General features: G+C 41.1%; 1 protein-coding gene across 1 annotated transcript; it reads right to left on the bottom strand.

Annotated features, from left to right (window-relative positions):
• Window positions 1-549: 549 nt before the first annotated feature.
• On the bottom strand, window positions 550-27,231 carry STK17B (serine/threonine kinase 17b). The gene is made up of 8 exons (XM_090045210.1): window positions 27,112-27,231; window positions 22,280-22,447; window positions 14,643-14,855; window positions 9,317-9,461; window positions 8,544-8,670; window positions 7,175-7,223; window positions 5,707-5,886; window positions 550-4,503 (listed from the first exon to the last, which is right to left on the bottom strand). Exons 2-8 carry the CDS (start codon window positions 22,399-22,401, stop codon window positions 4,221-4,223), a joined length of 1,119 nt encoding a protein of 372 aa, XP_089901336.1. The 5' UTR covers window positions 22,402-22,447; window positions 27,112-27,231; the 3' UTR covers window positions 550-4,220.
• Between the last annotated feature and the right edge of the window lie 53 nt (window positions 27,232-27,284).

Here is a 27,284-nt window from a genome sequence, read left to right as displayed (position 1 = left end):
GTACTGGGGAATATGAACAAAGCATATTTAATCACTTTAAATGCAGTAAATTTAGAGTACTTCTGAACTGAATGCTTCAGTAATACCAAAGCAGATCCATGGCCACATTGTGTTCAATGAAAGGAACAAAGCTCACTCAGACGGTTCTAATACAGAATTTATTTTGTTGGTAGGGATTTCACTTGTGCTAGAACTGCAGCATGCAGCCCGAAGTAGTAATTAATACCCATTTATTATCTCTCACACGTACATGCACCTAGATTGTGTGTTCTATAAAATATATAATTTTAGACTACTTCTGTTTTAGATTTAAATTTGAATTAGACATTTGTTGACTTTAGAAACGCCCACCATTTGCTCAGATGAAACTTGGATATTGACCCCACGCCCATTTACAGCACTAAATACAATCATTATGAGTCAATACAAAATGTTTCCTGTACAGAACAATAAATGTTTCTTTAAACTTAAATATAGACCACAAGAGATTAATTGGAAAATAACATTAGAAAAATCCTGACAAATAAAGAAATGAACTGAAAAACATCATTCTAACATGAAATGTTTATTATATAAAAAGTTCATGAACTGCATAGTTGTGACATGAGTAGTCTAAAAAATTATACCTATAGCCCACTTTTGTTTCTTTCGCTAATCCCCAGCAAGTTAAAACACTAAGAAAAATGTGTCGTATAAATTGCTCTACTCTATAAAATTATATATAAGACAATATTATGGCATGCACAATAAAAGTTCTTATTTTAAAAAAAAAAAATCAAACACATATTGATCCAAAAAAATAGACATTTAAAATTCTTAGATTCAAGCTGAATTTTGAATTTACATTAAAAAGTACAAATTTGAAAAAAGCTCTACTGGATAAAAAGTAAAGTTTCTTATTCAAATATAAAGATAAATTAAGTCCAGAAAGCAGTAATAAAATGTAAACATTCATAAGACACATGAAAATTCTCTTTAAGAAATATTAAATTCTCTTTAAGAAATATTTACTGTTTTTTGTCTCATTAAAGTGCTGGCATATGCTTTCAGCTTTATCAAATGTTAAAAGAAACAAAACACATTTATGTACATGATACCATCTTCATGAGCTTCCAGTTTTATCATTTTAATTTAGCAATAATTTGACACGTCTGTTAAGGCATGGTTTTGCAGAAATGTGCTACTCTGACATTTCTTCCCTCCCTTCATCGTAAATTAATGTCCAACTTCAAATATTTTGTAATTTAAAAAAATATTTAAACTGATTTAATACAATTTGTTTTTGTTGCCTAGTTTTAAATGCAAGATATCCATTTTGGAAATTATGGCTTTTGGACAATTTGGAGAGAGAGAAAGAGCGAGCTCCAAAGTCAATCTATCTACTGCAGCAACTACCTCTCTTGCAAAATCATGGTATCATTTATTTATAATAAATATATAAAAAAGATATGTTCATATGTATAAGAGTTAACAGTGAAGGCCCCTAACACCTAGGCCCCTCAGGTAGGTTCATACTTGAATCCACCTGGTATTAAAAGGTATCACAAAAATATATCTTGTTTGAACATGGCAAAGTAGTGGATTTTAACAGACTAGCTAATGGCCTGATCTTGAACGTCATACTCAGGTTAACATCAATCTGTACCAACAGGAGTGCCATTAAAATAGATCCACATGATTAAAAAAATTCACCCTTTTTGCTAAAATATAATGCAGCCTTTTATTGCATGTTAACAATGGTATTTACATTTTTTCCTTCAATTTTAGTTAACAATGTTGAAATACTGTCAGGATCGACATCCACATCTGAGGAAATGCAAGATAAATCAGAACTGTGATACTTAATTGGGCTGGACAAGAGACATCCACAGGATCTGATTTAACTCTTTAGCCTGGAAGACGCTGAAAGTACTTTAAAGTGCTATTAACTCTCATCATATTTCAAAAGAGTTTAATACTTACATTCTTATGTGAGAATACTCAAATTGTTATACTATTAGTGCTATCATGTTGAAGATTGCGTTTTGTCAGCATTTCAAAGACCCCCCCACCCCCGCCCACACACACTCAATTATCAGGAGTTTAAACCCTCATCAACATCTACTCAGGTGAAAATTTGGAGTATTTATCAGATCCTAGAAACAAGGAGGTGGGTGAAAACAACACCTTTGCTTATCTGCAGTTTAAAAGCAAGAGAAAATGGATATACCTGTTCTTTAAAAATTATGAAGGATTTTATAAGCACTAAAAGTTTTTCTCTTAAATACTAAAACCTTTAAAGGTCATTTTGCAATATGGACACAGGTCTCAAAAAATATACATCTTTCTTAAATAAATATTGCTTTGTAAGCAAAATCAAAATCTTTCTACTCCATTCTTTTTTTGTTGTTGTTAACCAATCAGATTCCTACAATGCAGGTACTTCACAGCTATATAGAAAATAAATGTCTATTAGTCTATTCTTCATACCCTTTAAAAACTTCCCAGATAAAAATATTATGGTATAGGAATTCTTATGGTTTACTGGAATGATAATTTCAGTTAAATCTAGATTTAGAAAAGGATGACATTATGATGCCAAGCAATAATAAGCGCTCTATCAATCAATACATATTTCAGTATAGTACTTTTTACCCTTTTTGATAGAGCTATCAACATAAACCAAATCTTCAGCATTAAAACTAAAAACCTACCCATATTCTACAATGATTCAACATACGTTACATACCACATACTCAGGGGAACCAGTTAGCAAAGGCAAAACGACTATCTTTAACTACTGCCAACTGTTCTAGATAGAAAAGGCACTTGCTCATTAAAATACTACATCCCAAGGCATCCATTAATTTTAGCCTGAGCATCATTTCAGTTAAAAAACATTGAGAACTGATGAGAGCAGCCACTGTAGGGCAGCAGTTCCCAAACTGTGGGTCTGACTCCAAATGGGGTTGCAACATTAGCAGATGAGGTTGCGATGAACAGTGATCTAGGTTTTCCAGAGTGAGAAAACACACAGGAAAATGCAAGCTTCCCTTTGTAGGCTGGTAGAGTTCCAGCCTGTAAAGGACTGCTTGGGGCTGGGGAAGCAGGGGAGGGTGACTGAAGGCAGGAAGCACCATATGCATATGCATGCATACATGCACACATAAGCCAAACAGCAGTGGAGAGTAGCTCCAGCAGATCCCTCCAGGTAAGTCTATGGTGGGACAGGGGCAGAGGCAACACATTGGGAGAGCAGGGGGCCCACCACAGGAAGAGCAGGGGGGCATGTTCCTCCCCATCCCCCACCCCGGTTTCTGCACATAATGGTGCATGGGGCTGCAGTGGGGTCAGACCAGCTCCAGGCAGGAGCCACCTCTGTGACCCAGAGGGCAGGATCTGGTGCAGGATGGGAGTGCCATCATGGCTAGCAAAGTGAAGCATGGCAGCAGCAGCATATTGTTGTGCCCCCCTCACTGGTGCTAGGTGGGCAGGGGACACCTCACCTTGGCGACCAGAGCTTGGCGCACAGCTCCCTCCTGTGCCGAGTCCTGCCCACTGGGCTGCAGAGCCCCTGGGGAGAGGGCAGTAGGGCACGGAGCCCCAAGACTCCAGCAGGCAGTCTGCATCCTCCCCACTCCCCCACAGGCTCTATTCTGGCCATGATGCCTGCAGTGGGGGAAGTGGAGGAGGAGCTGGGCCCCATGCTCCCATGGGTGGTAGCTGGGGCTTGGCCACTACTGAGGGGTGCAGAGGGCGGTGGGTTGCGAGTGAGGGGCCATGCTGAGGAAGTGGGTTCATAAATGGGGTCATGGTGAGGAAAAGTCTGGGAAGCACTTCTGTAAGAAAAGACTACCAAAAACTAGTTTCAATTCCCCAGTTCTGATCAGGTAGCAAGCCTTAGTCTTTGACTTGACTATGCCCGAGTTGTTCAGCTAGCTCCATGCATTTGTTTTATCCTCTTTATATTAAACACTAATGTCTTTTTTGGACTAAAACTTGAAAAGTGCAAACCATTTTCAACTATAGCTCAGTCAAAAGAGAAGTTAGTGCTAGAACTCCAGTTTTGCAGAAGTGAAGTCCGTTGCCAGCAATGCCATTAAAGGGAGCACCAGCATGAGCACCAAAAGTGCACTTCCAGCATAGCCACTCTGTAGGAATGGGCAACACATGTTATAAAATTAGTCTCTGGAATAGATTATCCCAAATCTAGTTTCAGAGAACCTGCATAAACAGTCATGTTAACATACAAAGTCTGTCACAAAGTCTTGAGGATGTTGCAATGAATCATCAAACCGGAAACGTTTAGAGACCGTGCTGCTGTCCTCTGGAATGTTTTCTTTATCTTCTCTGTTGCTGCAGGTACCATTACAAATAGATTTTGTATTCTTCTCCTCTGAACACCTTGCTGTATGGTCTGGTATCAGAAAAGGACAGGAATTTTCTTCAGGACTGTACAGGAGTATGAACTCCCCTTGCTGCAACCAAGAATGACAGAGACAAGCCTCTGCTGTTGGTCTTTCCCTTTAAATAGAAAACCAAAAGCCAATTATTTATTTTATAAAAAGTATTCACCCCAATAACATGTAGAGTTTATTTCAAAATACAAATATGCTTAGAAACATTTGCAGATGTCCCAAGTTAGCAATTTTGAACAGCAAAGTCTTAGTCACACAACAGGTGGAAATGCTAGCTCACATTGCTGACTTTCTACTACCTTTCTACAGAAGAGGACACCAAATTCTCTTCTGTCTCAGGCTACAAAACCTGAGGTGGTTTTATTCACTGTGCACTTCATGTCTGCCAGAGAAGATTCATTTAGCTTGCAATGCCCATTGTAGGATGGGTTGAAAGGTTGAGTTTTGACTCTCCTGTATAGAACCTAAAAACAAAGGATGAAAAAGGAGGTCTGGTTGAAGGGTTTCAACCTGGAACAGATTTGTTCAGTCCGGATGTTAAAAGTAAAAGAACTGGAAACTTGTTCAAAGGTTTCAGACTTTGATATGTTTATGACAATAAACCAATGCCAGAGTCCAGCAAGTATAACCCTGCAATGTTCTGTTGCCACAGGTAGTAAAAGTTGTGGGAGGAGCAGGGATGGAAAAAAAGAGGACTATAGCCAGTCCTTCTTTTATCTCCTCTAAGGGGGCACGTGGTGTACGCATGCACATGCAGGCCCTACAGATTCTTCTAGCTAAAGGAATCAGATCTCCAACATAATACAAATGCTCACTTACAGTGGAATGATGCATGACACATGATTAAAATATCCATAGCCTGATTTCCATATTCCAAACTTCAGACTGGGTTTGCAGAACTAGCAGTTGTCATCTGCATTTTTTCAATTTGCCAGCTGAGCAAATCTGATTTAGAAGCTACGACTCCTTTTTCAGAATAAAACTACTCTTAAATCCAGACAGCATCCTACCAAATGAAAGTCAATTACTACACTGGCAATTTTTTTTGTCCAGTGAGACTATGCAGTAATTTATAATTCAGTTTTAAAACTAATCAGATCTCACCATCAGGTCAACTCAGATTTCCTTTTTCATATATCATAATAACATAGAAACCAGTATCTTTTAATTTTAAATGGGTACTAGTCATATTACATTATTTACACTACAAGAGCACCCAAGTCCGGAATCAGGAAAAACCTAGGTTTAAAAAATGTTATATACACACACAAGAACATACAGTCCTTGCCCCAAGGAATATACTACCTACTCTGGATTTTTTACAAGAAGTTTTTGAATGAAGTCCTTGGCAGGCTGTGAAATAGACGCAAAAGTTTCATCAGAATAATCCACATTAACTTGGGAGATATTAAGGAAAGTTTCTTGCTTATCAGCTCCTGCAAATGGAGATTCTTGAGTCAGCAGCATATATGAGATTATGCCGATGTTCCTAAACAAAAGTACAAATAATTAATCTTTCATGTTACACAATGAGTGACAACAAAATGAAATCTCCCTATAATACCTGCTTCTGGGAGCCAGCTTTTTTCATTATTCCTCATTTCGCTGACAATAAGAGAACTCAAACACACCACAGTTCTAAGCAGTTTGCTCACATATGTATGCGAGGCATCGGATAAATTTCCTACTGCTTAACTCAGAATTTAAAGCAGTGGTTTTCTTCCTCTTTAGACTCTAGGCACCCCTTGTTAGCAGGGATGTACCTGCTCCCAGGAGGATGCTTTCAGGAGGATCATGAGAAACTCACCAAACCGGAAGAGGACTCAGGCTAGAACTATATAAGCCCAGAGCCTGAGCTGGTCAGGCAGGCTCTCCCTGGCAGCCACAAAGTAAGGAGCTCTTGGCAGCAGGGCTCCTGAAGGGACTCTGCTTTATATCAGTAACCCTGCAGGCCTGGGAACAGATGAAGGTTACCTGGGCAGAGGAAGACAGGGTTTTACAGCAAGCGGCCTTTGTTTTATTTTAAACTCCCAGAGAGTCTGAGGGGTCTGCCAAAGAGCTGAGTTACTTCCTTTTTTTTTTTTTTCCAAGTGGTACTGATGGTTTAGCCTTAAGCCCTACTGTAGCAGGCTGCTGGCCTGGTTAGGGAACTGGTAACCCAGGAGCCTACAGACTGTGGGTGGGACCCAGTAAGGGGTCAAGGAGCCTACAGAAAGGCTGAGACCCAGACCAGAGGCTCCCTGGGCCCAAGGAAGGGCTGAGGCAGACCAGAGAGCCCACATGCCCAGAGAGGATGCTAAGCCAAACTAGAGGGTCCCTGAGCCTGGAGCGGGGCTGCATGCAGTACTAAGGATCCAAGAGCCCAGAGAAGGTGCTGCGTGCAGGACCAGGGGTCCAAGAGCCTATAACAAGATGGTATAAGGGACTAGGGAGTCTAAAGTTCCAAGGGAGCATGGGTATTTAAACAGAAATAGTCAACATCAATAGGAAAGAATAGCCACAAGGCTCTGGGTGTGGTGTAGGGGAGGAATGGAACCACACAAGCTTCCTCCACCTGCCAAAAAAGGGCACTTTACTTTAACTTTGGCACACCCCAGCGCTGAGCCCAGCACATGCCCAAGAGAGCAGTAGTTTGACCCAGGAAGTGTTCCCAAGAGGAGCCAATATCTATATTGTTTATTATTCCATTACAGTAAACATTATAATTTATTACTATTACTACCACCACCATGACAACCAGACTTACAGCAAATAAAAAACAATTTAAAAATACTTACCATATATCTGTAGCTGTGGTGATTGGATCGTAGTTTAAGATTTCTGGAGCTGGGGGGGGAGCAGAAAAAAAGAGTGAAGTACACAATTAAAATATTTATTGCTTACATGTGTAATATGTAAATGCCACACTAAGAGTGAAATATATTTAAATCTAGGAAAAAATTGCAAAAACGACCAAAAACGAAGTTAGTCACAGGTTTCTAAAGAGACTGGATGTTACTTACTCACTTTAGCTTAAGAGTTACAAGATTAGATTGGAAATTTCTGCCTAGAGCCACCTGCCCTCTCTGGAACTGGATGGACAGAACCACGAGAGAGAGAACTCCACTGTACTTGTGCTGCATCGCTGATTACTATATCAGTTTGAGGAGCATTAAGTGCATTCTGGATCCATATGAGTGCTGTTCTAAACCAGTTCAGTTAAATATCTTCTAGATGCCTACATCAAAATTCTTGGTACATTTCCAAAAGTCAGGCATTCTGGGAGATCTCAAAAAGGCTGTCAGGGTGTTATGCAACAGCACTAGGAAAACTAACTGAATTGGTTCTAACTTGAGCACAGAGTAGCATTAAATTGGTTCAGACCAAGCTGTTTTTTAAACCCTACTGGAAGCCCACTCTATTCCAACTAATCCTTAAAATACTTGTTAAACCTGTTTGACCAGTTCACAAGTCTTTGGGGGCAAAGATAATTTTCTCTATTCTGGGGTTCCAGCTTATCTAAAATCAGTTTAGCTGAACCAATTTTAAAAATCAACCTCTCTGTCTCAGTACATTTATCTTAAAACCTTGTTCAACACTGGAAAAAAATTTAAGAGTATTTTGGGCCTGTAATAAACAATAAAAGCCAACATGGCTGAACCAACTTTAGAGTTAGTTATAAGGAAGTTCCACCTCTTCTTCTCCTTCCCATCCATGCATATAGTGTAGGGACACTCTAATCTACTCTAATCAGTAAGATTATAAACTTGCTCGTTAAATTCACACCAATTTTCAAATTTAATTGATTAGTAAGGAGACATGTAGTCATACAGAGAATTAAGATTCTGTATACACATTTTCAAAATGAAACACTGTTTTAAAAAGCACATGGCTGGACCCTCATATCACACCTAATTCTAGTGAGCCCTTGAGTATTTTTAAAATTCACTTCAGTAATGATTAAGCTGGTCCACATACCCCTAAGAACTATCCAAACAGCAACATGTAGTTATCATTAGGAAACAAACAACACTAAAGATCCAAAACCAGCAGGAAGGTGGGAAGGTGAGTGACTAAACACTGTACATTCTGCTTTCACATTCAGTGAACTGTTCTACTTTCATTTGCATACAGGAAATATAAAGAGGAAAAAACACTTCTCCTTACCTAGGTAGTCTATGGTTCCCATGATGTGCCGCAGTTCACTAGCACTCTCAATCTTCCGAGACATACCAAAATCTACAATTTTTACATCACCAAGAGGATGCAAACTGCTCAACAGGATGTTCTGGGGCTAAATAGAGAAAGATAGCGATTCAGTCTTTAATACATTACAATTTAAATTATACTCAGAGTTACCGATACTCATGGAATGAAATATAGTTTATATTTATTAGCAACTAGAATCGCATTACAGATAGTAAAGTCTGAGCGAAGCTTCTGTAAAATTCCCTGCAGCTCTCTTTCTACTAAAGATATACAAGCAGCAGAAAACATAAGAATACTGTAATTATGTACATTTCTCATGTGTTTATACTTTCTGCATCTGTATCAAAATAAACCATTTCAATTCAACTTTAGCACCTCTTCTAAAATGTTTTAGTCATGGACCCAGAGGAACAGACTTCCACCTTCAGTTTCTCCTGTGCAAAATGAAGTTTATTTTCTACCTGTGGGGAATTTTACCATCTTTAATTTTCCCTGAGCCTGAGGAAGGGTGTGCACGCCCAAAAGCCTGCAAAGAAAGATATTTTTTTTTGCAATTTCTTAGTTGGTATAATAAAAGGTATCATCTCTGAACCAAGAGTTCTAGAGTCCTGCATTTCTTTTTGTCTCAGAGCAACAGGGCTACCAAATACATCCTGTTCATTTTTTTAAAATAAAAAACTTCATGTCTTTCAATGTCAGTATTAACCAAGGTAAATTATCTGAAATCTTACCTTTAAATCTAGATGCACAATATTATTCTCATGCAGACAGATGAGACCTTCAAGTATTTGTCGAATAAGTCTGGCTATATCACTTTCACCAATTCTCTCGTCTAGGTCTGAGACACACAAGTTAAAAATTTCACCTCCAGCAGCACTAAAACAAAATATATTAGATGTAATTCAGTATTTTTACACAAATATCAAAACTAAGTAGTGATAGTACTGTTCAGTACCTTAGAACATGATATTTGAAGATTTGGAGAGAGAAAGTGTAAATTTAGTAAAAGTACTTTCTCCAAAAGTAATTTAAGAATTTTTTAAAGTTAAATTTTAACCAATTTAACAGCCTGTTAAACTAAAGAAAAAGCAAACAACCATAAAATGCAAACAGACAAAAATAAAAGGAATTTCATACCAGACAGTTTGGGTTTAGATTCAAAAACAGAACTTGTGGCTGAATTCTTGGTATTGCTTTAGAAATATGTCAGCCTCCTCCCGCCTCCCCTTTTAATAACCTCAGTTATATTGAGCTATCAGTATGATCCAGCTTACACCTCGTCTTACGAAAAAATCGAAACAGATTTTCCTGAATAAGACAAAAGCTTCACATAAGCCAGTTACTACAACTAATAAACAGGTGTCACTATTTTCTAGGTATTAAGCAGGAACCTCTAAAAGCCAGAAACCTGCTCAAGCTGGAAAATGCTATGGTCCTAGCAATCTGGCCTGGGTGGTGGTGGCTGCTGTGTCCCCATTGCCACTCAGCTTGCAAGCAACAATGGGGACATGGCACCCTAGAACTTGCCCCTGCCATGGTCTCCTGCATGGAGGCAAGTGTGAGGAGTTACATCAGGAAATGATCGTGGAGAACAAACCCCCCATCATCCATTGCCTCTTCTTGCAGGGAGCCCCTTTACTCTTGCCACCCGATCAAGGCTCTCCTCTCTCGCTGGTGTTCTAGCTCCAGGGGTCACGCTTCTTGCCTGGGCCCTCAGAGCACAGACAAAAGCCTTTTCTCTAGTCCCCCCAGGCAACATTGCACGGGTCCCCACCCGTGACCAGAATATCCAGCTGGCAGCAGCATCACTGCCAACAAGCAGGACTTGGAAAGGACAGCCCCTGGATTCAGAACAGTCACCCCATGGCATTTATCAGGGAGCCAGGGGGATGGAGAAGCTCAGAGCAGGGCACAGGAGCTAGTGCCTTTATTTCTTCTATAAGTTTCACTATACTCCTATTTGATGCCCTTCTGGAGAAAAAAAATATTTCAGTCAACATCTAAAAAAATACATAAAAGAGAGTCTGGAGAGTTGTTAGATGGGTGAAAATGTTAGAAGAAAATTTTCAGAGAAAGAACTAGAGACAAGCAGAAATGCTCACAAAAAAGAAGAGAGAAAAAAAGAGGTCTAGCAACCATGCAATATTAGATGCACTTAGTTTGGAGAATCAGCGTGACTGAAATTCAGCCAAAAAATGCCCTCTTCCAAAACCTCTGCCAACACAGATCAAACATCAGAGAACAACGTCAACATGCCACATTCCAATACACAACTTACCTAAAAGGAAAATTCATAAATCCTGCCAAACTTTAAACCCTTTACCTAAAAGTCAAGGATCTCTATGGAAGAGCCTTTATGTTGGCAGTACTCAAATAGTCCGATTATAAGCTACTTAAGAGATCCAGTCCTAAATTACTACCTATATCCAGACTTCTAAAAGTCTAGAAGTATTATTTCTGTTTTCTTCCATTACTTTCAATATGCTTAACTGTACCCTTTATATTTTTTCAGATGTCATCCTATTTAAAAAAGATGAGACTGTATGAAACAATAAGTACATTATTTGAGTTTTGGCATACTTGCCTTCTATATCACTTGGTTATTTTTAAACCCCCCCCCCAAAAAAAAACAACAAACAAAAAACTAAGCAAACTATTAAAGCAGTTTATGAGATACACATGGTTTTTTGATTCTGGTCCATACTTTGAATCAGTGTCATTTGTTTTCTTATTGCAGTTTGGTCATTCAGTGAGATTTCCTTACTGAATCAGTCCCCTCTGTTCTCCATCTAGCTTGAAATGCATGGATTTGAGAATAAGCTGCTACAGCTGCCAGGTGAACTTCAGTAGTCATCAAAATAGACGTAATTTTGAAAGAAAAAAAAATCCAGAAGAGAAAATTGGAGATCCTGCTGCATAAACATATTGAAAATACAGAATCATGCTGATGGAAGGGACCTCAAAGGCACCTCAAATCATAAAGTTTATCCTAAAATCCTAATTCCAAAAAGCCTGTACCCTTCCTCAGTACTGGAAAAGGAGAAGGTAAATTTGGTATGATCTCCGTAACATCGTTTGGAATGCTGTTTTTTTTTACTATTATTTTTTACCATGGACAATTCAGACCATTTCTACATCATTTACAAAAGATGCAGTCTCTTTAACAGGCTAGGGCAGGGTACTGTGGCACCTTGTGGTGTTTTCAGATCTTTTCAGGGGTACCACAGGGTGCTACACAATGTTAGCTCCATTAGGTGTGCAAATATGATTCATAAGGCAAACGCAAAGACTTCAAATAGGAATCCATCGTGTTAAAAACATCGTCCTGTTGCAGTCTGAGTTCTTTGCCACAGAACACTTGCTCTATTACTTTTCTGTATTCAAAAATCAAGTGAAAACTAAGAGCTGACATTTTCCATGAGATGCCCTGAGTTTAAAAAGATTGAGAACCGCTAGACTAGAGGAATCTGCCAGCCTTGAGCTTCAGTGCAAGTAAGACTAGCAATACTGATGCATAATAGATGAAGAAATATTTACATCTGTAAAAGCGGCATAATTAAGAACAGCACAGCTTTCCTCACTTTATTTAGTGTGGGAAAGGGGACAGGATAACCTCACTCTTCAGGTCCTCCAGTGACCTGAGCAGTAAAATGGGGACTTGATGCATCTAATGTGAAAAACAAGGAGAGACTGAAAGGCTTTCAGATCATAAAACCGTATTACTTTTGTCCATCTTCTAACGAGCTACATGGCAGTTTTGATAGAAATGAATGCAAGTCTCCTATGGATTTCGGCAAAGAGTCCAGAATTTTAAAAATGTAAACCATCCCTCACTTCAAAATAGCAATCAAACAACTGGGGTAAGTGCCTGCGAAAAGGAAATTAGAAGCTAAACTAAATTAAAAGCTTCTAACATATTATTAACAAAGTAGCTGATTATGATAAGATATACTCTGTATCTCTGACTAACTAGTGACCAGAGTAGAACATACAGTTGCTGTACTGAAATAAGAGTATGAAGATACACGCTTTTATCTTTGAAACAGTAATACCAAGGGAAAGTTTAAAATCTAAACTTGTCAGAACTTTTCTGTCTTTTCCTTTAGTTCAGAGTAAACCAAGGGTTCAGAACCCCTGGCCCACAGGCCAGATCTGGGCCACCAGTGCTGGGAACCCTGAGCCCTGCACACTAGATTGGGTGTGCAGGGCAGTGCAGCAGCTGACATATGGCTCCAGGACCACAATCCTGGGGCACAGGATCCTGGGGCCCAATCCCTGCATGTAGGGCCAGGCAGGGAGGTGGAAGAGACAGTGTAGGGCCCTGGGGCTCAATCTAGGCACATGCAGTCTGCTCTGGCCCAGAGACAGGCCCCAGGCCATTCACCTGGCCTTGGGGATAAATATTGAGCACCACTGGCTTAAACTACTACTACTAACATGAGGATCTAAACAGATCCTTTTATGAACCCAGCCTGGCAGTTCCTAAACTGGCTGCCCATAGGTGTCCATGTAGCAGGGGTCCTGTGCATACCACTTGTGGTGTGTGGGTTCACTCAAGACCCAGGACTGGCACTGAGAGCTGGATGATGCGACTCTGTGAGCTGACTGTATCTTTGACATCCCGGAACAAACTTAGTTTTGTTTTTTCTGTTTAGTGCAGGGAAGTTTAATCTATTTGCTGCTGTTTATTTCACTCCAGCCATTTTTATTTTTAAAAATTTCTGCAAAGATGCACATATTTTTTACACATGCACACACAAGAATGAATAATTTTGATATATGAAATATCAGAAGGATCTCATCAACTGTTTTCAAACTTGGATTCTTCAAAAAATAAAAAAAATAATAATTTAAGGGATAGCTATTACTATGACTGCTTGGGTAACAAAATGGGAGTTGTATGCATTTAACACTTGCAAAAAACCAGGCCACCAAATTCTGAGTGATTTAATTCTATGAAAGAAAGTGTGGCTAGCTAGTTTTATTTTGGGGCAATAAAACAACACAGCAAACATGCATATAGAACCTAGCACCTTCCATGGTACCAGGCTAGCATGACAGCATGTACAATGAAAAAAAAGATTTCCCATAAAAACAAACAAAAATCCTTCCATGAACTGCCTCAGCTATACTCTGTTTGAATCTGACCTAAAAATATACTTACAGTTTCAGCCAGAGTGCCTGGTACCAGTGACAATTATGGGTTTGTTTGTTTTTTAAAGTACAGATTTTTTAAAATTCTTTTGTTAAACATTAGCTTCTTTCCAATTTTGTCTTAAAAGCTGTTTGTCACCATATAAAAACATAATGTTTCTGTTAATTTGGGTTTGGGAAAAATAAATACATTAAAAAATAGCAGAGGTAGGAATCAACCCTCCCTTTATGAATTCCCCAAATAAGATATTCTCTTCAAATCCTAACTGCTGATCATTTGAAAGTTATTTTTAAATTGTGAAACATTTTTTCTTTACGATATTTAGGTTGAAGACATACAATGACTGAAGTTTCAAGTTTCCAGTAATTTTCTATTCTCACCTTCCCTAGCAAAATGTGTAGCTTAACACAATGGTGCCCTACCATCTATATATAAAGATCCATTAATGCAGCCATATTAATTTGTCATTCACTTTTCCTTTTCCTCACTTTTTATTATTTTAACTGTACATCATTAATATTATATATTTCGTCACTTTTACAAATTTTAAAGCATCCTTAGCATAGATGCTGGTCTCTTTTACCAATTGGTTTTGCAACACAATTTATCTTGCATCACAGTTTTTACAATTAATGCTGTTAGTCACCTACCATAAATAAGAATGTATACATTAGTAACGATGGGTTAAAATGACATGACAAGTGGTTTGCCTAGAAAATCCAGCCCCCAACAAAAAAACCCCCCAAAAACGAAAAGCCCCAATCCTTCAAAAACTAGACACAGGTCTGTATGATATGGTACTGTTAAAAGAATACGTACAGTGTTGTTCTCCTTGTTGTATTCTATCAAATAATGCTAAGTAATCTATTATTACAAAAAACAAATATTTATTGCATACTTACTATTCCAACACTAAGACGATCTCATTTGCTGTTTCATAGACTTCATGGAGATTAATTATATGAGGACTAGATTTCGTTAATTCAAGAATTGCAATTTCATGTAAAATCTCTGCTTTACAGTCTTGCCCTCTTCTCCTTTTCTTCATACATTTAGCTGCATATTCTTGGTTTGTGGATTTAGCTATACATTTTCTAACCACTCCACATCTTCCTCTGCAAAAGGTAAAATTAAGATTTCTTTAAATGGAAGTTACAGCAAGGTGCAAACATTACACTTCTTCAGGTTTAGGTGGTCAGAAACCAGTCTATACCCATAACAGAACCGAAGTTCAGAGCGCATACACTAGTTTAAAAATGGTGGAACCTGTTCCAAGATAGACCTGGATGGATGCAGTGTCAGACTTAGGTGATTTAAGTTAAACCCGTCTATGGAGCTTCAGAACCAGATCCCCTCCTGACTCAAGGTAAGGCATAGTCACCCAGCATACTAGAAGCCTTTGGAGCTCCCTCACTAACCTCCCTTCACAGGGTGGCTTGGTAGCCTCAGCTGTGCTCGGCTACTTTGAGCTGTCAGCTGCAGGCAGGGGGAGAAACAAAGGGAATGTCTGTAGGGCAAGAACTTTCTATCTTCATACAAATGTCTCTAGGCAGAGTGGGGGGGTTAGGGTAGGCTCAGTAGGGACAGGAATCAGGCCCCTTGGAGCTCTGACAGGCTGCAGGCAGCAGTGGTAGGCACGGGGCATGATTCCAGAAATCACAAAATTCCTGCAGGCATGCTGGGTGCCTGCTGCCACTACCTGCATTTTACCAGGGCTACAGGGGCCCAAGTCCTTCCTTCTGCAGGGCCCCCTTTCTGTGCCACCAACAAGGGGCTGTGGGAACCTGCTATTGAAGGAGGGGGGGAGGGCTCCAATCCTGCTCCCTTGGGCTACACTGGGCTTTGCTGAATAGAGGCTGGCAGGAGGTACAGCATCCACGCAGCGGAGCAGGGCCAGGCTGAGCCAGCACAGCCAGCATGGGCTCTGGGGCAGGGGATCCCCCCTATCACCTGCTGAACAGTCAGGGAAGCCCCATCATAAGTATACAGCTTTCAGGAGCAACAAAGGGGGAAGACGGGAATGGAAGCCCCGCCTTGTCCCCCAGATCAGTCCCAGCACAGCTGGGAGGGGCTCATGCAGGAGGGGCTCCCCCCAACACTGCCCTTCTACAGAATGCTCCTGTTCCTGCTGCCAGATACAAGCCCCCCTGCTTGCTCGGCACATCTCGCCAGCTGCTGCTGGTGCTGGGCTCTGGTGGGACACGCTGGGCTGCCTCAGGGGCTTGTGCCAGATACAGAAACATTCCATAGAGGGCACGATCAGGCTTTGCTGCCTAGCAAGGACCTTCTGGGCTGTCCAGCACATCTCGTCAGAGCTTAGCACGAACAGCACCCGGTGGGACATGCCGTGTAGTTTGTGGGGCTTGCACCAGATTGTGGGGATGGAAGTGATCCACAGAGGGCTGGATTAGGCCTCTTGGAACACAATTTTTCCTTCTATGGAGACAGCCCCCCCCGATTGGCTGTCAGGTGCACACCCCCATTTCCCTGCTGTCCCAGCAGGCCCTGTCCTGTACCCAACCTGGGCTTCTAGGGGAGCCCTGGGGTGGGGGAGGATCTCCATGGCATGCCCAGTAGCCCAGCCAGCAGCAGCAAGGGAGAAGACGTGCCATGCTGACCTCCCCCAGGAGGCTGGAGCTAGGCACAGGGGAAGGTCTGCAGTAGCAATGGTGGGGTAGGGGGGTGTGCCTGACAGCCAGTCAGGGATGCCCCCTCTCAGCTTTGCTCTGGCACACTGGGAGGCATGTGGGAGCACTCCTTGTCTTCCAGCCTCTGCCAGTGCAGGCATTTGCATGCCTCCCCCCACCAGAGAGTGAATATGTGTTTCATCTGCTCCAAATTCAACCTACACAGCTTAGAGAAACCTGCAAAGATCAGAGACATTTTGCCTCAGGCTTTTTTGAATGTCTGTACTTAGCCTATGACAAAGGGCTTGCTTACTTGGGAAACAGCCATTTCACAATAGCTGCCCACTTATTCCACACTGTAAGTGCCTCCTATGGTTTAGCCCAAGGCTTTTCAGAAGAGAACTGAGCTAAACCACACTAGGCCACTTTTAAAAGCAAAAGCAAGATATTAAGTATCTCTTTTTAAAGCAAAATACATGGTTTCATAAGAGCTTCAACAAGCAGACAATCCAAAATTAGTTACAAGAGTTATAGACTGACACTTCACAAATGCCCACAACAAACAGGTTAGTCTTCTTGCACATTCTTTCCCAAAAGCTGCAACATTTTCAGATGGGGAAAAACTGATCATAAGTGACTGCTTAAGATGAAGGATCCTGCGTAACAAGGTTGCAGCAATGAAACAAGCCATATAAGCAACTGTGGTTCCTATAGGAACTGTTATGCAATTCTGAACAGCAAAGCATCCTATTGCAGCATCCTGCCATAGGTTGTACTAAATCTTAAATGTGATAACACTTCTCTAGTGTACTAACGTTACTTCGCAATCACAGGGCTTTTTATAAAAAAAAACCTCAAGTGCTTCCATGACGCAGTTTAAAGATTATAAAAATATTATTCTAAAAAAAAAAAAAAAAAAAAAATCCATGGCTTCCATTGAATTATATTTAAAAGTGCTCCCCAATGAAGTAGGTCTTCTTGGGAAGAGCCCTTCCTGAGTGGAGAAAATTTTCAAAACAGAAGTTTCCTTCATAAACATTTAAATGTTGAAAACAGAATTTTGTGCATGATGTATAAAGTTCTCAGGTGGTTTGCTGCTTTTTGCAGTTGTTTGTTTGTTTGTTTTAAAGAAACAAAATCCAAAAGTTGAGTGAAGAGATGAACTTTTTCATTGGGTAAATGGAGGCTGAGGAAAGTCAACAGATGCACTCAAGTTAGCAAAGCCAGGAAAACAATCCAGGAATCTTGTTATTCCTCTCAATTTTTGAGTCACCAGCCAATATGCCCCTTTTTGAATATAATAAGAAAGCAAAATGTGCCATTTAATTTCCTTGCCAACTGTTTAAGTATGGAAACAAAAATGCATTTTGGCAAAGATATGTTTTTAAAAGAAAACCACATACTGTAGTTAAAAAGCCAAGCTGAACTTTCAGAAAGTTGGGGGGGGGGTAGGGGGGAGGGTAAAGTATTCCCTAAGCCAAGTTATAAATTCCTGAAAAAGGACAAGGTTTGTAATCACAAAGCTAACATTTCTAACAATGCCTACTTGTACAATTATGATTAATCTTCTATTATTGACAAGGAATAGCATGGATCTTTAAGAATTTGAAGCAATAAATTAAAAATACCAAGAAACAAACATGGTGCAATTTTTAAAAATAAAGTAAGTGTACATCTTTGACTGTGTAAGCAATGCCTTCCTACATTTGTGCTTTGTCAGCACTGCACACAAAATATAATGTTTAAAAGAATGGGTCCAAAACTCAGGACATAGGAGCCCCCTTGAAAGTCTGGATTTTAAATGCTTCACTACAAAGGACACAAGCACACCACTACCAAAACATCTAGATTTGTAGACCTGTTAAATAAAACCTCCAATTTGAACAACTCATGACAGATCTTGTAAAGTGGGACCAAAAAAAAAAAAAAAGGAAAGAAAAACAAAACACCAGCTTTGCACAATTTTTAGCATATATTTTTAAAAAGCCTAAATAATTTGTTAAACACACAATAGATAATATAATGAATAAAGTTTTACTTTAGTCACAAACAAAGTGCAGCGAGTGCACAAGACAAAAATCAGTCTGAACTTGAGAGAAATATTTTTAACCTTGAGATGGTCATGACAAGAATTTACCTATTATCTGAAACAGTGAACTGCTTATAGGTGTGAAAAAGCTTTACAGTAATGTTGTTTAATGTAATTTACTGAATTCTACAATATACATAAAATTTGAAGATACCCATGCAAAAGCTCACATTTTATTTTTAATTTTGCCTCTCCTTGAGAATCACAAGAGCTATTTAAAACAAAAAAGAGGAACCACTTAAGTTTCATCAGAACAGTCAGATCTTTACCGATAGTTACAGAACATCTTCCTTCTACCAATTTACAGCAAATGTTACTGTTATGCAAGGTCAGTGATACCAGTTCAAGAAGATATTGATGACACATTGATTATTGCTTTTTCATTTGTAATGCATTATGTATTTAAACTTGCATTGATTACTACAAGGAACTTTACACTAAGTTAAAACTACACATAAGATAGTTCAGGTTAAAAGAATAGATCAGTAGAAAGGCAAAGAATCAATTAAATTCTAACAATGAAACACCAAATGTGCAATTAGTCTCACACACTGTAAATTATTTTCTATAAATGACTAATTACATAAAAAACATGTAGTGCATGAAATGTCATGGGATATTTTAGCAGACTCTCACATTTCCATGCTATGCGCCACTTTTTTTCTAGCATTTCCTACTCTTTTTTTACTCTTCACTTTACCCTTGTCCTGCACTGAACTTTGTCTTCCACCATGCTACCCTGACACCTCAAATAGGCTTTAGCTATTGAGCAACCCCACACTACACTTTAAAAGCTATTTCTTCAAACAAACCATCTACACATCAATATTTCCCCAGAGCAGAAGCTGTACACAAAAGTAAAATGTTTGCTTGCGGGAGGGAGGAAAGACAGCATAAGGAGTTGGATACACTACCTAAACAGCCTCCTAGTTGTCCTCGAGATTCCCAGCTTTCATTTAAGGGCAGGGCCTCCCAAGGTCCCTTACTATAAACATAGTTATATCAATAAAAACAGCACTTTTGCTGGTGTGAACATTTGGGGAATCATTGTATGTACAACTTAGGTACTGTGATTGAGGTCGTGATAGTCTTTTCATTAAATGCTTCACAGTATGCGTAAGTCAGCCATATGCTATTGGGGCTCTATTACATATTTCCTGGACAAGGGATAAGGAAGGTCCATTAAGCTTTGATGACTCTTACTCAAGAGGGGCACTTTTGAACAAACAGATGGATGTCAGATAAGTAAATCAGCTCAGACAAGTTTGTCTGCAAAGGATTGGAATTGTGATTTTCAACCAGGGTGCCCTGTGATCAGGAGCGGCTTGTGAACGCTAAGATAGTGGAGCAGGTGAAGCGTCCCACTGGGGGGGGTGGGATCTTCTGCTGAGTGTGTGGGGAAGCCCCCCCCACTCCCCTGGCTCAGCAATCAGCCACAGGGGGACCCTGGGTGCCCTCCCAGGAGGCACCAGTCACTGAGCCAAGCGTGCAGGAGACCCGCCCCCCCCGGACTCCCATGGGACACTCCATCTCAGCATTCATGAGCCACGCCTGCCTGTGATCCTTTCAAGGGTGCTGCAGGGTGCCACACTGTTAGGTGTGCAAGCATGATCCATAAGATAAATCCAGAGAGTTCAAACAAATGCAAGGTTTCATAGATTTCACAGACATTAGGGCAGGAAGGGACCTCGGAAGGTCACTGAGTCCAGCCCCCTGCCCCAGGAAGGACAGGAAGTCAGCTGGAGTCATACGATCCCAGCAAGAAAAACATCCAGGTTTCTCTTGAGGACATTCGAAGTAGGTGCTTGAACCACGTTGGGTGACAGGCCATTCCAGACCTCGGGGGTCAAACAGTAAAGAAGTTCTTCCTTATTTCCAGCTAAAACAGTCTTGCAGTTTATAACCGTTTGACCTTGTAATCCCTTGGGGTGCTCTGGTGAACACCCCTGATAAACTTATAGGTGGCCATCAGGTTGTCCCTGAGCCTGCGCTTTTCCAGGCTGAAAAGTCCCATGGCTCTCAGCCTCTCCTCATAAGGTCTGTTTTCCTGACCTCTGATCATGCGCGTGGCTCTTCTCTGGACTGTCTCAAGCTTCTCCACATCCTTTTTGAATTGTGGAGCCCAAAACTGGACACAGTACCCCCTGCAGCCTCACGAAGGCCGAGTACAATGAGAGAATGATGCCCTGGGATTTGCTTGAGAAGCATCTATGGATGCAAGCCAGCGTTTTGCTCGCTTTACTGGCTGCAGAACCATATTGCTGGCTCATGTTCATCTTGTGGTCAATCCTGACCCCCAAGTCCCTCTCATCCATAGTGCTAGTCAGTGTAGCACTGCTGAGCCTGTAGACATGCAGCAGGTTTTTCCTCCCAAGGTGAAGAACCTTGCATTTTTTGGTGTTAAACACTATCAGGCTCCTGTCTGCCCATTTACTGAGCCTGTCAAGGTCAGCCTGGTTGTGATGTTTGAGTTCTTTGCAGCTGAAAAGCTGCTCCATTATTTTTCTCTACACAAAAATGAGAGTTAAAACTAACAAGATCGCATTTCCCAAGCACTACCATAAGTCTATCCAGGGTGCACTAGTCTAAAAAAAGATTAAGAACCAGTGCATTAGAATATCCCCCCATAGTTACAGAACTAAGAGTTGGGTCTTCAACTTCACAAAACCATAGACAGTTGCTGAGTGGAGACACAGAGAAGGAAGCTTGGGCAAGGCAGAGAGACAAAGAGGCAAGATTTAATTGCCTGCCAACCACAAAAAGCTGCACAGGAAAAAAAAACATACCACAATGCTTGTAAGCTACGTGGAGAAAGATGGATCCAGACTGTTTAGAGGACTCCAGTGTAAGACCAAACAACCCTTAGGTTTGGTGAGGAAATAAACTACAGAAATGAATGCATATCCTTATTTTGTCTAGAGCTATACAATCCCCATGCTAAAGTGAGAAGCAACTTATGTAAGAAACAAAGCCTGCAAGTCTGCTCCAACTATTATCTAACCCTGCAAAGAGGCCTAAAACCAGGAGTGCCCTTAAAGTTGAGCTTATAATAATAAAAAGTCTGTGGTGTCATCAGTGGAACCAAGCCAGCTCGCTACATCTCATTAATAAGGGCAGGGGAAAGAGTGGGAGGAAGGAAAGGTGGCTAGGAAGCATGCCAGGAAGACAAATGCTTTATCTAGTTCAGACACTGCACTTGTGTCCTGTGTGGTGGAACTTGCTAACCATCCAGCTGAGAGGGCTTCACCAGTACTGTAACATCCACTGAAATGGTTATACCAACAAAAGTTAAGATGAACTTGATAGCACTGTGTACAGTAACAAAAGACACTTCAAGATGCAGGTATGGCCTAATGCTCAAGCTCTTATGGCTATAGAGAACCTTGTACAACATACAGGTAGAGAAAATGGTAGTGTTGTATTGTAGGAGTTTATTTAGATTTTATCTCCTTCAGCAATTTGCCAAAGTATGACACGTGTGTACATATGAAAAAAGAAAACATGCTCCCATAATAAAAAGACAGCCCTATGAACAAACCTGCACCCCTTGTGTAGACCCTCTTTAGTAGGAAGAGCCAGTAAGCCATGAACATGGCCCCACCCTCATATGCAGACCCCATGTCTTTTGTTATAAGTGGAAGGGGCTGGAAACTGAAAAACTACACTTCATTCCCCCACACTTCCTGTATTTTACCAGCAAGAAGTGACAGGACAGGTTCTGTGGCTCATTCCATAAAAACTCCACTGCAGCAAGGATTCCCCTTCTTACATGCAAAGTCAAATTCCTTTTTCCAGAAATACAAGATAAACAGAATGTTCTTACCTTCCTAGCTCTTCAGGTTCAAGCACATAAAAGTTGTGAAAATTATCTGTCCTGATTTGCGTCTGAAGAGATGTAGACAACAAACCCGAAAGGCTTCTGCTCTCTGATCTTCTCCTGGACATGATTAACACAAGGTCTCTTCTCTCTCTCCCAGCCACCTGTTTCTACCTGTCAAAGCAATACATATGTTAAAAACCTACAAACATTGCAAAACTCTACTGCCCTACCTTCTCAGGTTTCTTTCCTTTATCTTTAAGCACCCAAGATAACATATCTGGTGCTGCATGTTCAGAAGAAACCTGATACAGTGAACCCTATCCACCCTGGTAGAAGCCAGCAGTTTTGAGCATAGAACTGATGACCATAAACAAGGGAAAAGGTGATAAGTGATTCATAATATGGCATTGGCCTTCAACATCACCCTTTGCTCTGGCTCCAGTATCTCAAGATCAGAGCTTCATAGCTTTGGTTTGGAACTTCATTTGCAAAACCAGGGCCTTACAGGTGCATGTTAATGGAATGACTATTTTAGCCAACCGTTCAGAGCTGGACAGTTAAACTGCTAAGCTTATAAACAACAGCATAAGGACCACTACAATTTATTTCAACAGAAGTGTAAACACAGGGTAACAACTGAGGCACCAACTGAGGCACACTGCTGGGAGGAGGGGGCGCACACACAAAAACCAGTCACCAAACCACCGGCCCAACCACCAATGCTGGCAGTCCAGCTACAATTGCTGCCCCCAAGCACAGAACTGCCCAGCTTTGCTTTTGGCTTTCAATGTTCTGGTCTCAGATTAGAACAAGGCTGCAAATGATTTTTAACCGAACGTATCAATATTTCATATATACACCCAAAGAGCAGCGGGGAAAACAAAAAACAACAAGGCATGAGGCAGACTCTTCTGAACCCCAGGTTCTTTGTTTCCAGTTTAAACACATCAGAACCACACCAGCATGCTAAACTCTCTAGCCATATAAGAAAGAACCAGGAACCTAAAGCCTAATAAAAACTGAAGTGGCTGTGGTACCACTCCAGAGGTTCCTGGTCTGTTTGTCACTGCAGTTGGAAGGAACTTGAAGACACATCATATATCCCCTTCCCCCACTGTGTAGCCCTATGCTTTTAATATTCTGAACCATGAGGAAACAGGAAGAAGCATACACGTCCCAATGAATGCTACTAGAAAACGGGTCCATTTGTCCAAATTACTCTGGCAGTGGAAAAGTGCAAGGACCATTTGCAGAGTCAGTATTTGCATCAGAAACAGCTTGATTTTTAATGCTGTAAACACTTTGGTACAGACTGACCAGGCAATTCAAGTGAAAAAGAAATCACTCCATCACTACCAGAAGTCTTATTACTAAAAATAAGCTACTGGTTGATCAAATTTGAGTTAAAAATATTCTTCAAAAACAGATGCCTAAGTCCCAAAACTAAAAGCTTTACTTGTATAAAGAAGGCAACACATGAAGGTGGTCACAAATATAAATGGATAACCAAACTGGACAAATACGTGGGAAAGAATGGTACTATGTTTTCTTATGTCTGCATTGCTTTTAATATATTCCTAGCATTTTCCTTATTTAAAAATTTCAAGATATTTTGAATTTAAGATTGAGGGGATCCCAAGTTGTTTCACTTGACAAAGGCACTTAACTTTGGGAAGAAATAGGAAATAATTTTTCCCTTTAGAAACCAAATACAATTGAAAAAGTTACAGTTGATTTTTCTGAGCCTCTACAAGCAGCGGTCTCTGCATGCAACATTCTCCACGGTGTTAACAATGTTGAATTGTCCCTACAGGGAAGGTATGCTTAGCTTACACTGCTGGTCCTGAGCTTATGCTCAAAGCATTTTAGTTAGGGGTGGGCAATTTTTTCAGCTGGAGGGCCACTTAATGAGTTTTGGTGAGTTGTCATATGTCACACTTGTTGAAATGATATCTTCTAAAATATTTCACAAGTTATAGATTAAAAAACCAAATTGTATACTAAAAATTAAACAGCTACTATTACATATTTTAACTTTATTTTAAAAAGTATTTGTGTCCTTATTTGAGTGGCATATATAAAGGCAACTGCATAATAACCCAAAATAGTCTTACACCCTACACACACACAATGTACAAGAGTATGTGGGGGTAGGGGGGCAGCTGCTCGGGCACTAGGTCCCAGGAGCCTGCCAGGTATGGGGGACTGAGGGGGACAGAGGGCACATGCTGCAGAACTCACTAGGGAAGTGCAGTCTGTGCAGTGCCCTGTGTGGAACCCAGCCTCGTCCACTGCTGCCCAGGGCAGCCAGCACTGGGCTCCCACCCGTGCCTGCTAGCCCATCAGTGTGCACAGCTTCCCAGCAGGGCTGCTCCCAGTATGGCTGTAGCCACCCAGGTGCAACTTGGCTTCCCCCACCTCCAACAGCTTCTCCTCCTTTTGCTTTGCTGCTCCAGATGAGGGTGGGGGAGGAGAGAACTGCAGCCAGGTTGCTCCTGCTTCAGTGAGTGGGGCTCCAGCCACCATCCACCCACTTGGTTATCCACAGGTGGCTCATTGTACCAGGCAAGCAGAATAGGTGAAAGCAGCCACAGGGGCAGCTGCAGACCAGATCCAGGCAATTGTCAGGCACCCCCCCCCAGGGGCCGGATCCAATCAGTTAGCAGACCAGATCCAGCCCACAGGCCATATTTTGCTCACCCCAGGTTAGCCTATGCTACAATTAATTTATAGGAGTGATCATCAACCTCAATATGCTCAAGGCATCCCTCAGAAAATGACAGATTTTAGCTTTCACTTACTTTTAACTAGGAAAAATAGATTAATTCTTCTGTTGCAAATTTTTGAGACTACAGATTCCTAATTGAAATCTCTGGGTTTATCTCATGAAATGTGTAGGGGTTTGTACACTCAGGTTTAGAATCACTGATTTATTGGACACCCGTTCCAAAACTTCAGATAACATCAGGGTGCTAAAAGGGTGGTCATCTAGACTACTTGGGTGGATTTTTCTTTACAGCAGCCTTCACTCTCCTAAATTTTAAGTCTGAGAAACTGCAATTTAATCTGTTCTAACCCATATGAAGCACATCTAGATGACTATTCTCTGGCACAGTTTGTAGATTACTGCAAACCAGTTTCACTGTGACCTTTAAATTCATTTAATAGTTGAAACAAAATATGCAACCTGAACATTTGAGTCCCATGCTGTAATCAAATAGGGGAATCTTTGAAACTATGGCATACCCCAATGAAAGGGTAAGGATTTAACCACATAGAAACAAATGCAAACTAGGATTTTACCTAATTTCTAAACATTGATAGAAAAAAAAAATGAGAAATGAGGCTCCCCATAAAAGAGAGAGGCTCAAATATGCAATGGTTGTTCAGGGATACAGCACAGGAGGCATTACCTCCAAGTTATGCCAAAGATTCATGTCACTAAAGGATCTTCTGTAGACGACAGCAAGTTAGCAAAAATCTGGATAGAACAGGGTTACTTAAGGATAAGTCATCTCTACAATACTTTGGTTTAAGTAAAAACATGATGATTTTGAGGGGAAAAAAGTGGCCAACTGCAGTTTTGAAGACTGTCAAGAGTAAGCTATCAAAAATATATTTTTGAAAGTTCAACTGACAATGAAACATCATCAGCGTCATAAGATATTTATCAAAACCTCCAGTGGGGAGAAAAAAAGCCACAGCAAGCATCTACTGATCTCAAGTTTGCATTTCCTTCAGGCAATTATGATTCAGATGTTCTCTGACATATTTAGCCCAGAATCCTTACACGAATCAAAACCAGCTCCGTGCTCTGCTACAAGGGAGACAGCTCATTAAACCCAGTTTGTCATTCTTCAAAGACAGTGTTTAGACAAGCCTGAAAAGATTCTTAAATGAAAATAAAGGGTACCCAGTTTACATTGACATAACTGTGGGAGAAACAGAGAGTTATAAATTGGGAACATTTATTTCTTTGCTGATATTAGGAGCAAGTGACACTAATTCAGTGAAACACCTGGATTTCACAAGCAGAGTTATCTTCACTTTCAAACATCGTACCTACTGCTTCAGAAAAGCAATTTTTAAAAATTGCTTTTTAAAAAAAACAAAACAAAAATGCCAAGAGTCTTTTTTGGGTTGTGAACAAACTTATTGAACCCAAGATGAGTTTTGGGGCTTTTTTTATAAAGTTATACCACCTTTAATTTGATCTGATACTGCTCCCTTTAACATTGATAGGCCAGTATGAAATGCAGCTAAAAAGAAACCAAGAAAAGAAGAGAGGTGCTACAGAGTCAGCAGCTACTAACTGACAGGTCCACACGCTCAGGCCTCACTCCCATCCTCAAGCCACCCAGCTCCAAGTCAAGCAGCAAATGAGACCTGGGTAGAAGGTGGATACCCACCGACCCCACTGTCTGCAGGGCACTACCGTGTGAGGATTAAGAGGCACAGCGGGGGCATGAGGACGGAGGCAGTGAATAAAAGGCCAAAAAGTAAAACTCCCAGTTCTAGATAAATTATTCTTAAACAACTTAAACTCTACTGAAAACTAGAAGCAAAGAAACAGCCACGCTTAAGGGGGGGGGTGCAGGGTCTCTCTCACACGAGCGCAGCCACACAGCCGTTTCGAGGGGGGAGCGAGCAGCTTTTCTACGCGACTGGACTGAAACCGCGTCAAAAAGCAACCGCGCGTGTGGCCGGCGGGGAACGAGCCTGGCTGCGGCACGAGGCCACGCAGCGCCAGGCCCCGGCAGCCCGAGATGGCTCCCCCGCGGCGCCTCAGGCAGGACGCACCAGAGCTCGGCGCCCCTCTACCCCCGGTCACCTACCGCCAGGCCCCTCGCGCCGCGCCCGCTACCGCCGCTGCCACTGCTGCCGCCGGCGCGCACAGGCGGCGTTTGAAAACCGCAGCCCGGTAGATGTGGCTGTTGCAGCGCCGGGTTCCTGGCCCCGCCCCTGGTGCCTCGAGCCAATCCGCGCCGGCCTCGGGAGGAACGGGACT

This window comes from Crocodylus siamensis, chromosome 4, assembly GCF_052110815.1.
Source record: "Crocodylus siamensis isolate JL-2025a chromosome 4, ASM5211081v1, whole genome shotgun sequence".
NCBI classification, from domain to species: Eukaryota; Metazoa; Chordata; order Crocodylia; family Crocodylidae; genus Crocodylus; species Crocodylus siamensis.
Note: the sequence above shows the minus strand (reverse complement) of the source record. Positions and strands in the feature narration are given on the sequence as shown.

Excerpts from the sequence above, each read along its gene's own strand:
- STK17B (XM_090045210.1), bottom strand. The coding sequence starts at position 22,401 with ATGTCCAGGAGAAGATCAGAGAGCAGAAGCCTTTCGGGTTTGTTGTCT. Across the intron at positions 7,224-8,543 it reads GGGAACCATAGACTACCTAG|CTCCAGAAATCTTAAACTAC; the intron begins GTAAGGAGAAGT and ends CTCCCCCCCCAG. Across the intron at positions 5,887-7,174 it reads ACCACAGCTACAGATATATG|GAACATCGGCATAATCTCAT; the intron begins GTAAGTATTTTT and ends ACTTTTGTTTAG.